General features: G+C 43.4%; 1 protein-coding gene across 1 annotated transcript in view; it reads left to right on the top strand.

The window, feature by feature from the left end:
* The first annotated feature begins 944 nt into the window (after positions 1-944).
* LOC136718199 (potassium/sodium hyperpolarization-activated cyclic nucleotide-gated channel 2) overlaps positions 945-17,868 on the top strand; it is a 36,995-nt gene continuing 20,071 nt past the window's right edge. The window contains exons 1-3 of the mRNA XM_066695845.1: positions 945-2,111; positions 9,669-10,092; positions 14,880-15,041. Of these exons, the coding sequence (XP_066551942.1) occupies positions 967-2,111; positions 9,669-10,092; positions 14,880-15,041 (1,731 nt within the window). The 5' untranslated portion in view covers positions 945-966. The remainder of the gene's footprint in view (positions 2,112-9,668; positions 10,093-14,879; positions 15,042-17,868) is intronic.

The raw sequence follows: 17,868 nt of genomic DNA on the forward strand, positions 1-17,868 counted from the left end.
TGTTATGGCTCTTGGGTAAGAAATTATTATTGTTGTTTTTGTTATATTTAATAATAGAAACACATTTACTCTATTCAATATGCACAGTAACTCGATGCAGGGACAGGTCTATGGGTGACACTGGGTGACCTCACCGCAGTTCACACTCATTATTTGTCACCTTCTGGATCAAAGGATAAGGCCCCCACAGTTGCAATTATTCCTACTCGTCGCCAGAGGGCGGTAGACAATCATATACGAGCCCTTGCATCACACAAGTGGGTATCTTTTTAAGTTGGCATTGTAAACACCTTCTAGAAGTGATGTCATTCTCACATCAAACCACATGTATGCATACATATATATTTAATAGCATCACGTATTCTGTCATATATGCTTCTAATTGTAACACACTGCGACGTCATGAATAGGTGTGTTGTCAGAACAGTTATGATTGATTGATTTGTGTGTGTGTGTCAATTATGTAGGCTGAAAATGAAGCGAACAACAGGCCTGCCGATAAATAAATGATCCATCAATGTTTTGCTTTGTGCAAATGTGTGCACAAATGTGATTTTGTAAGGATGCATGCACAGATAGTGAGGTATCTTTTTATTTTTCCAATGACATGAATTTCGAGGTATGAATGTTTTTCTTTCTCAAATGCAAAATCATATCAGCACGTCAAGAAAACGGGGACACAGATTGTGGCTGTCAGACAGTACAGCGCGCCCCTAACCCCCCTAACCTTGTGGACTCCACCAGCTAAGGACAGGCTCTGTGGAAAGGATCGTAGTTTGCAAAAAAGTCACGTATATTTCTATTTTTTTTCCTCTCCCTCTCTCTGTCTCCCTCCCTCCCTCTCCCTCTCCCTCTCCCTCTCCCTCTCTCTCTCTCTCTCTCTCTCTCTCTCTCCCTCTCTCTCTCTCTCTCTCTCTTGCTTTTCTCTCAAGATCATTGGAGCCACAATCTGATCTTCCCAATGTCATGGACAAAAAAGAGGCTTCTGCGGGGACCATGAAAAAGAAAGGGACCGGCAACGGCAGCAGCCATAGCAACGCCACCGGAGCCGGGGCTGGCAGTGGGGGTGCCAGTGGTGGCAGTGCCAAGGGCTGCTTCGCCTTCGTGTCTGCCGCCGCCCAGCCGGCTTCGGGTCCGAAACCCGGTGCGGGAGGAGGAAGCGCCGTCATGGACGAAGCGGAAGACGGGGAGGAGGACCCCACATTTCAGCAGCCTCGCCTGCGCCGGACCGGTGGAAGTTGCAGTAGCGGTGGAGGAGGAGGAGGAGGAGGAGGAGGCAGCATCAGGATGAAGAATTTCACACCAGGAGGGGGAGCCGCGTCAGCAGCGAGCAAGAACTCCAACAATAATGATCTGCGCCTCCCTCAAGGCGAGGGGGCTGCACTCGCTTCTCCTTCTCCTGCTGCTGCTACAGCTGCCACCACAACAGCCTCTGCTTTGACCGGCAAGGGAGATGGTGCGGGACGTGGCGGCAGCGGTCGAGGGGCAGGAGGGGACTTAGCCACGACAGTAGCGGTGACCGGGGCAGCCACTAGTGTTGCCGGCAACAGCACAGGCATGAAATGCAACAAAAACGGAGACTGCAGGAGGGACGGCGCCACGACTGGGAGTCTCTCTTCCATCATCTCTAAGCAGGGTGGAGGAGCGGGAGGAGGCGCAGCTGAAGACGGGAGAAAGCGTGGTGCCTCCTGCTCCACGACTGCCAGCATGGACGGGACGACCACCCCGGCGGGGTCCCTAAAACAGGGGCACGGCAGCGAGACGTCTGCCCCCGGGGTCTCGGAGAAAAAGGACTCCAGGGTGTCCTTCTCCAACGCGCCGAGCCGGAAAGCATCTTCCTCGGTGTTCGGCCAGGGTCCCAGCCAGTCCCAGCAGCCCAGGAGTTCGGTCCAGTTTGTGAAATCGGAGGATGGGACACAAATCGTGTCCGAGGATGGGGAACAGGGGGGCAGCCAGGCCAGTTTCTTGCAGCGCCAGTTCAGTTCCATGCTCCAACCCGGAGTGAACAAATTTTCTCTGCGTATGTTTGGGAGCCAGAAAGCGGTAGAAAAGGAACAAGAACGGGTTAAATCTGCAGGCAATTGGATTATCCACCCTTACAGCGACTTCAGGTAAGGGGTTAAGATGCACTTGGGACGGTTGCATGGTGTTGGTGTCCTGTGATCCATAGAACCAGCATATACATGACTAGATGCTTAAAATATAGTTTTGCTTGCCTGTCCAGCTCACGCCATGTCAAGGTGCATGGACGTGTACAACTAGATACCGAGTGTAGGTTAGTTTCCCTTCTTTTACCTTGCAGGTTAGTTGTTGACTAGTTACCAATAGGTTCCTGCTTTCTGACTGATCTCCTCACTCTGTCTCTGTCTGTCTGTGATAGCAACTAAGTTATCTGAAGTAACTTAGAAGAACCCATTTTAACTCAAGATCGAGAGTGCACTTGGCAGTCCTTGCCACATTGCAAGCTCAGAACTGCTCTTGTATCTGAATAGCTATAGTTTTCCTAACTTTGGTTTTGAAATGGTCAATTTGTTTAAACTGTACACATGGCGGAGAGGGGATTCGAGCTAGATATATGAAGATAACAGACCTCTAGTTGTTTTTAAATATATATCTGAGTATACATATTGCAAATCTCGAGAAGCGCAAGGAGAGTGCTTATGGAAGTCCAAAAAGATGGTTGTTACTATAGTTGTGATCATTATTACGTGTTGGTGGTGTTTTGTTGATGCTATAGGCCTGGTAACAATCTCGTACACTGTGCGTCAAAATAGATGGCAATGAAAGCGCATGCCTTGTTACAGAACTCTGCAATGATATGGAAGTGAAATTAACCTTTTATATGATTACATATTCACATCATTTCTGTAAATTAGGAAAATTAAATGTCTTCTATGTGTTACACTACTGGTTTCGACAAACCATTTATTAGTGAAGGTTTCTAGTATTGCCTTGGCCTAATGGCCGAAACGTATGACAATCAGTGTGATAATACCATCCCAACAGTATAAGACAATCTACAACTGCACCCAACCCACCTCACATTTGGATTGTGTACATTGCATGATCATTTCAATGAGTACGGCAGGCGTCATGAAGCGAGCTATTCATGCAGCCTCTGAATGAAGCGCAAAGAGCCATTTTAGAAACATCACGACAGAGGTGTGTTTTAATAAGACTATTACAGACCCGCTGCTATAAATACAAGCTATCAATGGCATACATTTCCACTGCATGTGTTACACACAGACACACACGTATCTATATATCTGCTTGTGGGCATCCACTGCAGTTACAAGTGTTACGAATACAATGGAAAGTTTTACAAGGAAAAACGAACAGCCACACACTGCTGTGCTTTGGAAATCATACAGTATATGTGTATGTGTTCAATTAAACAATTAAACAGTGATAGCGTTTGCAGAGTCAGGGCGTTTGTTTGTAAAGTGAACGCTGTTTTATTGGAGGCTTCTTGAAATAGTATTTAATGGGAAAGCTGTAGGGTTTTACACTAGTGATAACTATATATATATATATATATATATATATATATATATATATATTATACATTATACACAATTAAGTAGGCCTTTTCGGTTTGTGAAAGCCACATCGCTAAAAATAACATATGTAATGCATTGGGGCTAAGAAACAGTGCTGTCTGGTTTTGATTGGGTCTGACTGGATAAGAGATGCCGAACAGATTTCAACGAGCTGCCACGTCGGACAGAGTCGTTACTGTAAGATCACCTTGACACCCCATGTTGCCAACAGAAGCAGCAGCTCATGGAGAGGCATTTCCACCGTTAAGACCATGCTTATGCCTTTGATTCGTCATCCACGTCCCATATTGCGTTAATTATCATTATATTGACTTTATTTTTAACAGATTGACTTTATTTGTTCGTGACCGAGTGTTTTTCAGTCGTCTGTCAGGGCCATGTTGTTAAAGCTGGAGGTGATGCATTTGTCATGCTCTGGGCGGTGGCAGTTGTAGAGAGATGTTCTGGATTTGAATTGAAAAAAAACGAAGAGAATGCATGTTATTTCTTTCTTCCTTTCCCTATTCCCGGGCCTTTGATCGAACCCAACGAATGACATCAGTTGTTTTGTAGGCTCCCATGCTTTCTTCAGTGGTGTCTCTGAAGGGTTTGTTTGAGTTGTGGCTTTACAGTGTGCTGATGATGATGCATCTTATCTTGTGCAAACTAGAACAGACATAAACAAAGTATCACACCAAAGTCAAAATACAATGAATAATTTCTGTAGACCTTATTCGACTTTCTTTGTTTCACCATTAGGGAAAAAAACTATATTGAAAGGAGGGGGGAATTAAAATCATATATAAAAATAGACAGATTCTGAGTGATATTAATAGAGCTGGTATAAATCGCCTCTTATGTTGTCAGTGAAGCGCTTGCCATATTTCACGAGAACTCACGCTGTAAAACAGCAGAATACAACAGCTTTCTGTTATAAAATCACACAAGGCACATTAACTCGGTTGGCTGTGATGGCCTGGCGGTTTTTGACTTTGTTAAATATTAAAAGGCGGCGGCGGCGGCTTTCTTTTTATAGCGACGAACCGCTGTGGCTCCATCCTGAAGGCGGGTAAAATTGCACAGGCAGTGACGTCAAAGAGAGCTTTGAAATATTAAGTTTGCATTTTTTTTAAAACAAATGAAATCAATCAAAGGTCCTGACACGTATGATTACAGTATTTCTCTTTGTCAAGCTCATTCCTGTACAGTGTATGAAGTTACTGAAAGCCCCTTTAACTCTAAAACAACTCCACATTGGGTCAATACAGATGTTTCTACGGAGGGCGCTGCGCCCGCCTGGGAGGCACAGTTGGCTGCAAATGCGTTTTCAGCACCACGGACAGCTCCCACTGCAGAGCCAGGGCCGGGGCGCTCTGGGTTTGTGTGGGTCAGACACTGCATATATGTTACATATATATATATATATATATATATATATATATATATATATATATATATATATATACATATTATATTATATTCATAACAAGCAGTCAGCTTAAAAAAAATACTGACTGAGAAGTTGTTTGAAAACTATACGGTGTAATAGAACTTCACATTTTCTTTTCAAATCAATAGCTTAATAAAATCAGCGAAATCCCTTACTACACGAGTTGTAGGAGGAGAGTTAAACACCATTCATAACGTTGCACTAAACAGACGAGGACCTGGAGGTGTCTATTTCTCTTGCTGCCGGTCCATCCATCTCTCCACAAACCTGTCAAAATGCGGCCTTCCTTCTTCTCATTTACTCTACAGATTTGTACGTATATGAGGTATATCGGTGCGGATGGAAGAACAATAACACACACCCAAAAAAATCCCCGAAACGCATTTCCCTGCGGAGTTTAAAATCAATACACAACATGTTTTCAGTGTCTAACGATGGGGCCTTCCAATAGACTATAATACCAGCTAGCTCAATCCAACTCAAGATAAATTCATGTCACATTATTGTAGTTGGGAAAACACAGTAACACAGATCGTTGATTTAACCACAAAAGCATGTAACACCAAATGCATATTGTTTTTTTTTTTTTAATAAATAAAAATTATTCAACAACATACTGCGTCAAGAACGTTTCTACACGGGAAAAGTTATGGCTTCTAAGGGCTTCATTTTAAATGCATTAATCTATATAAAGTTTAGAGCGTCAGATTGTCCGCCTACAAAACACAGACACAGGAGATGAATGAGCCATATCCTATCTCCACGATAATGGCAATACAGCTATTTAAAGATATGCAAAAAAAGTAACAGATTTCCAGGACTGGCTGACTACACGTGACACTTTTCAATGCAGACAGGATGCAATTTAAAGAAGAAGGCATTCAGATGGTACTAAAATATGAACACGATTGCTATTTTAAATACAATAGCAAATAAATAAACTCTGTGAAATGGTAAACCTTCTCCCTGTCTGTTTGTAACCTATATTAGTATATAGCCCACAGAAATTGCCACAAACGCCCCAGAAAACGCAGCTCTCACACCGGAGGGATTCTCCTATCTGTATAGTGAAATGAACCGAGAGAAATTGGTTCCTACCACTCGTGTGCTGGAAAACCAACCCTTTCACCCACACAGACTGTTTAAAGTGCAATTTAGACTTCACATCCCTCTCCAAGACTTTCTTTTCAAGAGCCACACAAAAAAGTAGCATTGAACCCCTGACTCCAGCACAGATTTCTAAAGAAAAACGCAGGTCTCTTTATTCATGTGTAAGAAATTGTCAGCGTTCCCTTATGCGCTATCAGATATGACACATGATTTGGTTTTCTATACCTAACATTTTCCCGACACCACTTCTTTAATCCAGTATGATCTTGCTTTTCTGCTTTTTAAATCTCATTTGATTAGATCTCTACCGCCTATCCCCAGTATCAGCTACTCCAGCCTCGATTCCCCTTATTTAAATACCCTCTATCCGCGATATAGCTGGAAGGCAGACGCTATTGTTATTGTCATTCTATTCCTTTCTTCTTTTCTTCAGAAGGTTTTTACTCGAAACGAGAATCAGTGCATTGGCTAGGCGGCTCCGGTTTCATGTTTCGCCCCGTTTACAATGTCCTTGCGTTGTCCTTGCGTTGACCTTGCGCACGGTCAGAGCCGCTGCCCGGCCTGGAGTCGGATTGGAAAACCACAGAGACGCACACAGCTGCCGTGCATAGTGTCTTTGTGTGAGAGAGTCTGTGTGTCATTTTGTGGACGTGTGTTGATTGTGTGTCTCTGTCTTTGTGTGTGTGTCGTTGTGTGGATGTGTGTGGATGAGTTTGTGTAAGTGTGTGTGTCTTTGTGTGTGAGTGTGTGGATGTATGTGTGTGTCCTTGCTCTAAATCAAGTGCATTTGCAGGTTAACAGAGAGACTCCAAGCGAGGCAGTTGTTCATCATCATCATCATCATCATCTCGCCCAACGTCAGCACCCCCTCCCCCCAGTGGCCTGCACCAGTGAACTGAACTATTCATAATCACATATATATATTTTAACATATAAAAAGTAGTTTTTTGTTTTTGACATTGACAACATACGTGTAATTTATGAAAAGCGCCAAATGCTCTGGTGAACATGGATACAATTGACACCCCAGTTAAAATAAAATACAAACAAAATAAATAACGTGTACAAATTGTCTGTTGAAAGCTTTTATTAAATACAATGAAATAACTGGGAATAATATATGAATAATATGACGTTATATATGAAGTGGCTGTATGGAGCCTGTAGCCGACTTAGTAGTATAAGCCAATATAGTGTATTCGTACTGTGCTGTGGCTCCGTAATACCTCTGTAAATAAGTTCGTTGCTTTTCATTTTTATTTTTTTATTTACTTCATATCGTTGTTAAAATAATAATAATAAACTTTAAATTCATTTATGCGCCCCTCGCCCCTTAAACAGCACAGCTCCGAGGCTCCCCCGGTGAATCTCAGCTCTGATAACATTACAGATTTTTTTTTTTAAGTTACATTTGATTATAATACAATGCTATCTCATGCAGTCCTCACCTCTGTTGACAGATTCATTCTCTTTCCTGACAGTAGCGGTCATCTAGTTCCCCAGTGATAAAAGGCGCCAGTTTTTACAATTCATCGTTTAGATTTTGTTGAACCCACTTTTGAAAACCCATTTGAAGCCCAGCTTTTGGGGAACCGCCCGAAAACGGCGATCCCCCAAAATCAGCCGACGTGGCAGAGAACGACCGCCACCGAAACTCGCCCCATCAGAAGCCAGACCCCCGCCTGGGCCTCGATCTGGATTCTCATGGAGAGGCCAGGGGCCACAGGGACTAGAGGCTCTAACTGCGAGCCCTGGGGTTGAAGCTACGCGTAGCCCGCTGAGCCACCACGCCAGCAGAGAGAGACGCGCCTCTTTCCCGCGTCAAACTCGCCTTAATAAGACGAAAATAGTCTCATCAGACTCTAATTGGCTCATCAGACTCTAATTGGCTCATCAGACTCTAATTGGCGCACCCTGTCGGACAGTAGCACAGGCGGCTCTGACGTCATACTGTGGGCAGAGCGCGGTGACGTCAGCGGCGCAGGTGCGAGCCAATCAGGGCAGTGAGGGACAAACATGGCGGGTAGTTTCTTAATATATAACATTTTCAGTAAAACCCTTAGTATCTTTGCTTCATGGCCAACTTCACTGAGCCCCATTTAGTTTGCGTGTGAAGGTGGCAGTGATGGTATTGTGTGAAAAGCGATTGTATCGGACGTCTTGGAGAACAACATGTCTCACTGTAAGTGGGCTCTTTTGGTTGTTATTTTGCCATTCAGTTTGGTTTTACAATTTAAACTTTAAAAGTATCTTTTCCAACGTAATAAAAGTGGAGTGTTTTTAATATGATTTCTGTTGGATCTTGCGTTGGAGTTTTGTTTCCGTCTTGGCTAATAAAGAGTGTTTTCCCACGTTTGCGTTTGGGTTTGTTGCTCACATACGGATTGAATCTGTGCTTGCAGTGGCCCTGTAAAGGCAATGCTGTCCCGGGTGGGTGTCTGTAATATACAGATTACAGCTCTAGACCTACATTCATCTGTCTGGGTTGCCACTTTTTTGGTACAGAGCAGCTTCATACTGTGTATATATGTGTAATAATAATAACAATACTAAGAAGGATTAGGAGGGTGGTAGGCCTACACTTTTATAATTTCAGCTAAATTAACCAACATGCTGCTGTTTAATGCATTTAACTGCATTAAAGCTTAAATGCACAATCTGAGTAAGAATAGTACAAAACAATTAGTTCTAGATCATTCTTCAGCATAAACAACTTGATCTCTTTTCCTGATTGGGGATTGAATGTTAATTCAAATGCACTGGATGGATCTGGTATAGGCAGGTCAGTTAGGGTAATGATGATGATGGTTTTAAGTGTTATTCTTTTTATCTGTAGTCTGTAAAAACAGGACCATTAGCCCAGTTAAATAAATCTCAAGATCCTGCAATTATACGTGATGCAGGTGAAGCGGCGATATCTTGAACCGTGGATCTTTCTGTGCATTGATACAGTCTGGTCTAGACACTACAGCTCCCTCCCTCTTCCTCGTTAATAAGGAGACATCTGTATCAGTGTTGAGACAGCCTTGATTTCCTCCTTGGGTTTAAATTAGTCGATGAGCAGCTGATCATGTCATGGTGGATTTACGCTTTATGATCTTTTTCAGCAAAACTTGCCAGACATTCTTTGTTTTTCTAATTTATACTTGTCAGTTTGGTGTTGGCAACATTTCCACAACCATCTTGCCAAATTGAGTTTTTTAAAAGCTGTTAAAAGATGCTTGATCATTCAGTGATTCAGCAAGAATGAGACTTTAAACACGGACACCATGTAAAAATTAAACCACATCCACAGATCCATACAAATAAAACGCATGAGAAAAAACAAATGTCTGTATTTGTCATGACAGTGCCTTCCTTGACTTTGAAAGGGAAATGTTTTAGACTTTTTCCACACTGCAGCCACATCCTGCGTTCCTGTGACATCCGTGCCAAAGGTGAAGAGAAGATCAGCAAGCATATCATTAGCTGATATAAATACAACTGTGCGTGCCAAACCGTTGGCTTGTTTCATCTCTCCCTCTCTCTCTCCTCTTCTCTGTCTGTCTCTCTCCCCCGATTTGCAGGTTCTATTGGGATTTCACGATGCTGTTGTTCATGGTGGGCAACCTGATCATCATCCCGGTGGGAATCACCTTCTTCAAGGACGAGACGACCACGCCCTGGATTATCTTCAACGTGGTGTCGGACACCTTCTTCCTCATGGATTTGGTGCTGAACTTCCGCACAGGCATCGTCATCGAGGACAACACGGAGATCATCCTGGACCCCAAGAAGATCAAGAAGAAGTACCTGAAGACCTGGTTCTTGGTGGACTTCGTCTCCTCCATCCCTGTGGATTATATATTTTTGATCGTGGAGAAGGGGATCGACTCGGAGGTCTACAAGACTGCCAGGGCCCTGCGGATCGTGCGCTTCACCAAAATCCTCAGCTTGCTCCGGCTACTCCGGCTCTCCAGGCTCATCCGCTACATTCATCAGTGGGAAGAGGTAGGCTGGCCTGGGATAAGCTCTTATGTGGAACAGGACACACAACTTTTTGGGTGTCTAACTCTTTTGGGGGGTTTCTTTCCCTGGTTTAAAGATATGCAGGGTTTTGGCTAACAATGATGAGCTGTCAGCAGATTCTGTTTGGAATATATCAGTTGTTTTTTAGAACCTTTAGAAATATGAACTGAGCAGTATTCTACTCCCAGTGAAACAATTCAAGATGGTTTATATGTAAAGCAGAAGGTTTTGTTTTATTGTTTGATGAAAGCTTTTTCCTGTTGTTTCTGAAGAGTCCCAACCCCTTCTCTAAGGGATGTGTGTGTTTTTTGTTGTCTTGAAACAGTATTTTAAAGGGTGTGATAGAAAAAACAACAACTCAAGAGGTGAGCAGTAAAGTCAACTGATGTGCAGCAGGTATATTTGCCCCCAGTGCAACCATGATTGTGCAAAGCGTGTTCATTTTTTCCCTGCCTCCACTTCAATCTGATTTGATTGCAGTTACCAGACTGATGACTGTGTAGCTTATTTGACTTGCAAATCTTCATAGCTGTTTTTACAAGTAGATATGGAGAAAAGAGCAAACCCATTTTCTCAATTAAAAAGTGCCAAGAAGGCTGGTGGCAATATCGGGGCTGCATAAACTCTGATTAAGTCTTACTAATGAATCATTTGCCTACAATCAATTAGTCCCAACTCCTTGCAGTCCTGCCATTTTCTCCCTCTATAGCTAAGGTTCAGTGGAGAATTTCCATCTCTTGCTGAGTGTGTTGTCTTTGGGGGATCTGGGACCGCTGTGGCTATTTTCACCAGTTAAGATACATTTTGCACTAGATCTTAGACCACAACTAAGCTTAGTATTTGTGCTGGGGGTTAGTGTTCAGTTACCCAGTGATGTTAGACTTCCAGGAGGGTTAGGGTTGGGTTTCCTGATAGGTAAACTAAGACTGGATGAGCTGTGAATTTGGCGTAGCTTCAAATTTTGCTCACTGGTTAGTATAGGGGTTGTGGCTACTGATAGGGTTTGGAAAGAAAGTATCCTATTGGTGTAATGTCATGTTGCTATGACATATGGTGTGGATAGTGTACAGTGTACTGTAACACCTCTGGTTGTTTGTGTAATATGACATATTCCTGAACCCCACTACTTGCTCTTTAAATTTTTTATGTGGTAGGTGGTCCCTGTTTGCTAATGCATTGTGATTACCCAAGAACATATAGAGTGATGCATGCAGACAGGGTTATAATTGCAATGTTTTTTTATCCAGTGCTTTTTCACAAGATGCCCTTCACAAACCGTGCTCAACTCCGCCCACTTCCTCCTGCTCTCTCTGAGTTCTTACACCTACCAGGGTGGATGAGTGTGTGTGGAGGGGGAGAGACGTGTGAAAGAAATATTCCAAATCCATGGATCGATTTTTGTGTTTTAATCACAGCCCGTTTCAGATTAAATGTCATGCCTTGCTTTGTAATAGACGTGTTTCCCAGTTCATTGCCTTTTGTTTACTGTGTCTCGCTGTTGATGAATGAAACCGGTCTTGCTGCAAAATTCTGGTCAGGTGGGAGCAAATTTCTGTTCTTTAAGGGAGCGATTGTTGCTTGCCCATTGATCAAAATGTATTCCTCCTGTCACATTTCGCCTCTTTCGGATTCCTTTGCAGAGTTTCAAGCTGCTGGATCCTTGTTACTCCAGTCCATAGAGGAGAAACGCCAGAATCTTGCCTCTCTCTACCTCGCTCCCATAGCTCGACTAATGCGCAGCTCTGCTCTCCTCTTCTGTCTTAGATCTGTTAATTGCTTTAACCCTCATGGCGTGCGCAGCTTTAGCCCTGGAGTGGCCCGCTGCTGCAGTGAGCTCATTAATAACCTGCAGGTTGTGTTTCTCGGGCCCCGTATGGCAGGGGCAGGGGTAGCGGTCTAGTTCTGGAGTGCCAATTTTGAAGGGGTGCAGTTATAGGAGAGGAACGAAGGTGGCGATAGCAGTGTGAATCGTAGAGTTAATAGTGCCGCAGAGCCAAGAGTGCTAATTGCTCTGGTGACAGTCAAATGCTCCACGGAGGAGAAGTTTAATGCCGAGCCTAAGTGTGAGAAATCATTCCGAAAGACTGGATGGTTTTGGAAGCGTGTTTTCTGCTCTGATCCCTCCAAACACCAGAGAAAGCTTTACATTACACTATGTCATCATGACCAACTAAAGACAAATTTCCTAAGCGGCTAATATTTTAAAAAGAAGTCAAAGAGCCTTATTAAGAGCCTCTCTTAATAATTTGAAATCTTGTAGCTCTAAGAGGTATAGATTGTTTCCTCTTAGTAAGCATGTTAGGGCCTTAAATAAATAAATGTATTATTAACTAACTAACTTACTAAATACATAGACAAACAAACAAACAGATACATAAGCAGCCACATGATTGAGGGTGAACTCAGGATCTGGGTGTCAGCAGCCAGCAGCAGTTTCCACCCCCGTTAAATCAAATTAAAAATGTTGGCGTACGTCTCGGCCTCGAGTGTGATGACTTGATCGTACGCTTTGTGCTGCTCCGCTAAAGGGGCCCTATTGTCTCCTGATTGTGGAGCCCTTCCCCTTGCATAGCGCCAACCGAAATTATTTAATCCACCTCGCAGAATCCACAGGGCAGCCGCACTGTGCTCCACAATGATGTCGGAAATGCACAGCACTCTCTACCGCCTGCCTGATCTCCAACAAGGACACCTTTTCCCTGGTCCCTTTGTGAGGCCTTTGTAAGATTTGCATGTCTTGAGGGTGTTGTGGGGTCTAAAGCTTGCTGCTGCTTTCTTCCCGCTCTTGTTCTGGGACAATTACCAAACTCACCGGCAATACTGGGATGAGAGTTTAATGCTGAAAGACAGCTGGGCATGACTCCTTAAGGTGTGGATCCACTGGTGTCTTCACTCGCTTCCTGATTCACCCTCTAGTTATTTTTACCTTTCTTTGTTTACGTGCTTGTCATGATTGTTCTGTAGTACAGGTTTTGATGGGAACGTGTGTGAAAGTATTATCACTGATTGCGACTATGCGTGACCCAAACAGACTGTAACCCAGGACAAGATGCCAACTAGACATCAACCGCTATCAGACCTACTTCAAGAAATGGACATCAGGTTTTGCGGCTCATGTGAAGGATGGGAAAGCAAAGCAGAACGTGATTTGGAGTGAGAATTCAAAACACAAGCACACACACTTACACACGCACACACAAACAATCGCGCTTGTCTTCATTTGCAGCTGATCCCTGGCAACAAATTCCTATCCACGGCATCTTCAAAGGGGAACGTTTCTGGCCTAGATTCTATTTCAGGCAGGCAGCTTGTCTCAGGTGCGGCGACGCTTTGTTTTTGTATTTAAACGAGCTGCGCTGTGCTGTGAGCGCCACTCTCTCTCCTGCCAGCCCTCACTCTTGCAGACGTCGGGGGAGGTTGGGTCGGGGCCAGGAAATGTACAGCTCGATCTGTGGAATCCTTGCACAAGGAGGAATGAGCACAGATGCTTTCAGGAAGTTTAGCCTGCAGGTATGGCTGACTGTGTAGTGTTCTTCACCCTGTTCTTCGGAGACTGTGACTGCTCTGGCTTCAACGTTTTCTTTTAATTTGTCTCAGAGGAAATCCTTGAATGCTTCTCATTTTTTCTTTCAGTAGCATTTCATTCACAGATACTCTAAATCCATGACCAACAAGACTCAAGCATATATCCCGGGCAAAATGCAGCAATACTAATTTGATGGTTTTGAAGCCATTGAGTAAACTATATATTATTGCTTTCAGTATTCTGTGTAGTGCCAAAATAGCCTAATAAACACCTGTCAAAGAAGTGCGCACAGAGAAGTAAATTAGAGTTATGCAATCCTTTGCAGCTCACTGTGTGCAATGCTGAAATTACTCCACACCTCATGGCCTCGCACTTAAATACATACTGAGGAATGTTACTAGTGTGGCAGATACATTCATAAATAGACTTTCCAATAAATAAATTGTCTTCTAATAAAACACTATTAAAAAAGAAAGGCTTGGAAGAGGAGGAGAACTGCAAATCTAGGAACAGTCTTGTTGGAGTTGCAGTGTTTTATTGCAGTGTTTTATTCTGCTGAAATAACAAATCTGTCTCTGGAGGGCCTCTGGGATGCAGCACAGTGCATTAAGCTTGGGACAGATTGTACCCCTTGGAGACCCAGAAGCCTCTGAATAATGAATAATTGGCAGTGTTAGAAAGCTCCTCTTCCCTCTGTAGTCGGCGCTGCTCAGCCCCGGCCTGCTCATTGGTCGAGGGGAGATGAGACACTCAGATTTCCTGGAAACCTAAACCTGCCAGGCTTGGATTAGTTCTGGCCTAGTCACTGATCCAGCAAATATACATGGCAGGCACTGTATGGCCAAGCAATTGACTTTTACCCTCCTTGGTGGAGCACTGTTTCCAAAGAAACCCTGTCTGTATGTCTGTCTATTTCTTCTGTTCAATTTTGAATCCTGTAAGTGAAAGCATGGCAGTAACTCAAGAGAAAATCATTATTTTCATAGTTGTGTTTTCTGATATCTCTTTGGGATGTATTGTGTACATGAATAGCACAATGTAGAATAATGTAACAGGCTGATGTTAACCCTCCACCCCCATGTCCAGTCCAATTGAATTGTGTGATTTTTTCTCTTGTGAATGCAGCCGCACTTTTTTTTTTTGTAAGCATTTTAAGTTTTTATGTGCAATGTAAAATCTCTCTGCAGGGCAATTAAAGGGAGTACAGTGTAGGGAGTTTAAATTCTGTTATGTCACCTGACAGATCTTCCACATGACCTACGACCTGGCCAGTGCTGTGATGCGCATCATCAACCTGATCGGCATGATGCTGCTGCTGTGCCACTGGGATGGCTGTCTCCAGTTCCTGGTGCCCATGCTGCAGGACTTCCCCAGTGACTGCTGGGTGTCTTTGAACAAGATGGTGGTAAGTCCTCTGTCTTGGTTCCCTTCCCTCCTTCCTGTTCTGGTAACACTATATATTAGGGAACGCAGATTGCATTTAGAAATTCATTGCAACGCAGAATAGGTTAACATCAGGTCACAATAACCCGATACTGTCTGGCATCTACATTGTGCCAAAGACTAAGTGTACTTGTGGAAAAGAACTGATCTAATTCAGTGTTAATATAGCTTGGTTCGTTACATTTGCAATATATATACGATTTTTATAAATTCATTGCTCACCCTGAGACTGGCGTAATTGGTTGAAACAGCAGGGAAAAGGGTGGGCAGAATAATAGTGTATCGTGATTGGTTGAGGGAAAACAATAAATAGCCTTTTCATTTTAACAACAGCCAATCATCACCGTGCTTGCTGGTGTGACAGAGGAAGAGAAAAGCGCTCAGATACAATTGGCATACAAAATGGAAAATAGGCAGAACCAAACAGTTCTACTAAAAATACTAATTTATTCCTACTAATTGTGAGGAGAGTATCAGCAACATCGATAACAAAAAAAATTACATAATAGAAGCAACTGCGGGGCCTTTAGCGGAGAGCAATATAGTTTTAGGTAGGACTTGTTTTTTTTCAACACTGCCGCCCTGCACAATGTTTTTAATGTGCAGCTGATTTTTACACTTTGCTGTGTGAAGCTGGTAAGATAGATACGATCGAGTGTAGCCATCATTAATAAATAGGCATCTTTACTGTTCTGTTTGCAAGAAAGCTATTCAGTTACATACATGGGCGTTTTGGGTTGACTAACTATAATCCTCTAGTAGTTGTATTATTAATCTGTTTTTTTCTCATGGTTATGTGACCGTATGTGTGTGTTTGGTGTATGTGTATTATGCGACTGTCTATTCTTAAGCTCCTCCCTGCAAAGTACACAAACGAACAAACAAATTGATGAAGCAATTAATAATTCAAAATGGCATCATGATTTTACTTTCGGTCGTCCGCACCCCCTGCTCAAAACATCTTCCTGCGCCGATGTGATTTGATTGAAATTTGGGAAGGGCGATAGACTGCGATTGTGAGGACAATCCTGTGTTATGAGCCTATCCCTCCCTCAACCTTCAACACCAAGAGCCTCCAGAGGGATCTGTGTGCACCTGCAGGGCCCTCATAGCCAGGGAATTGAGAGAATGATGAGAGGACGGCAGCACACGCTCATAATACGCTCTGCATGGGAACTAAATGGAGGCCTTTTCACCTCCAATCAATGCGTAATTTTGACTCCAGCCCTGAAAACAATGGCAGATAATTAAAGGCACCGAACTCTTGCACTGTCTTTTACAGTCCACCCTGAATGCATGCCTCCCACTCTGGCATTTACACGGTTTCCCATCTTAATCACTCCGGAAGGTCTTTGTGAGTTTCATGCATGTCATACCCAAACCCATAAACTAGTCCTTCATAAATCTCCCTCATAAGGTCTTCTGAGAGAGGTCCTAAGTCCAGATCACACTCCACTGGATTAGTCGGAGACACACAGCTGCTTCTGACAGTTGAGGACAACGCAGAGTGCACTGCCGCTCGGATTAATAACTATATTTACCACACATCCCGGTTTTGATTTATTGTGATTTGATTATGCGTTTATATATTTCCCTCCGTCCTCAGCTCGCTGTCTCGTTACCCATTCCCTTCAATAGGCTTTTCATTTATCTCCCTTAATCTGCCAGATAGGGTCTCAATAATGTCTCTAACACTGTTGATTCCAAGAAGTGTCATTCAGCCCACACTGCCAAAGGCTCTCGAGCTGTTTGGCGACATTTAATATCATCAGGGAATAATAATGGTAATAATACAAATAAAAATCTGAAGCAGGTCTTTTTCCGAGCAGCTAGTCTTCTAGAGGTCAGAGGAAAGGGGAGACGCACGCTAGCCTGAAACCTGCAGTCAGAAATCTGCATACTTATGACTGACGTACAGGTTGATTGCTCTTGACAAGTTCACCGCTCTGACAAGCTTATTGACTGTCTTTGCCTGCTGTAGAATATAGTACTCCTCTTCAACGCAAACCCTCACACCTCTCCTACTGCCGTTTCTGTGTTTTGTGTCTTACCTATGGAGGACCGTACAGTATCTGTGCCTGCTGACAGGACACCTCTATAATAAGAGACGAGCGTTGGGTGGTAAATCCCTCCTCCTCCAGGCAAATGTGAACACAAGATTTCTATTCTTTAAGGAGTGCCTGTAGCAGGAAAAATATGAGCACCTTCAGTTGGCATCAGATATCTAAGATTTAATTAAGAAGCAGGCATTGTTTAGCAGTACTAATTGCAGCTTTGCAAGCGAGCAGAGTGGATGGAGAGAAACATCAGATATTGGCAGTCCAAGAGAGGGAGAGAAATCACCCCCACGATACATAAAGGGAACCCACAGTAAGACCCCATAGTCCTTTGCTGCTCCCATTAGGGGGCCAAGGCCAACTTACCTGGGCGTCCTTGTGATGCCACTTGCCTGTTCTCTTTCAGCTGATGTCACAAACCTTGATTGGCATGACTCGTGCTAATCTGGTTTTGAGAAACCAGCCCTTAGGGTATTAGCTCGGTTCACTAATGCTAGCTATCCTCTGCAATTAATAGGCGGTTAAACCGTTATTGAAAAATAAAAACCCAACCTTTTAGAGTCATTGGCATTAATTCCATAAAGAAAGGCGTCTATTAAAAGCGGCAGACTCCCTGGGAGGATAAGCCTCAAACTGGGATTAATACTGGGTTTACAGCATCAGGGGAGGCATGGCAGAGTGTATAAAGTACCTGTTTAAGAGGGATAATTGCAGGCTTAATCACATATAGGT

This window comes from Amia ocellicauda, chromosome 22, assembly GCF_036373705.1.
Source record: "Amia ocellicauda isolate fAmiCal2 chromosome 22, fAmiCal2.hap1, whole genome shotgun sequence".
NCBI classification, from domain to species: domain Eukaryota; kingdom Metazoa; phylum Chordata; class Actinopteri; order Amiiformes; family Amiidae; genus Amia; species Amia ocellicauda.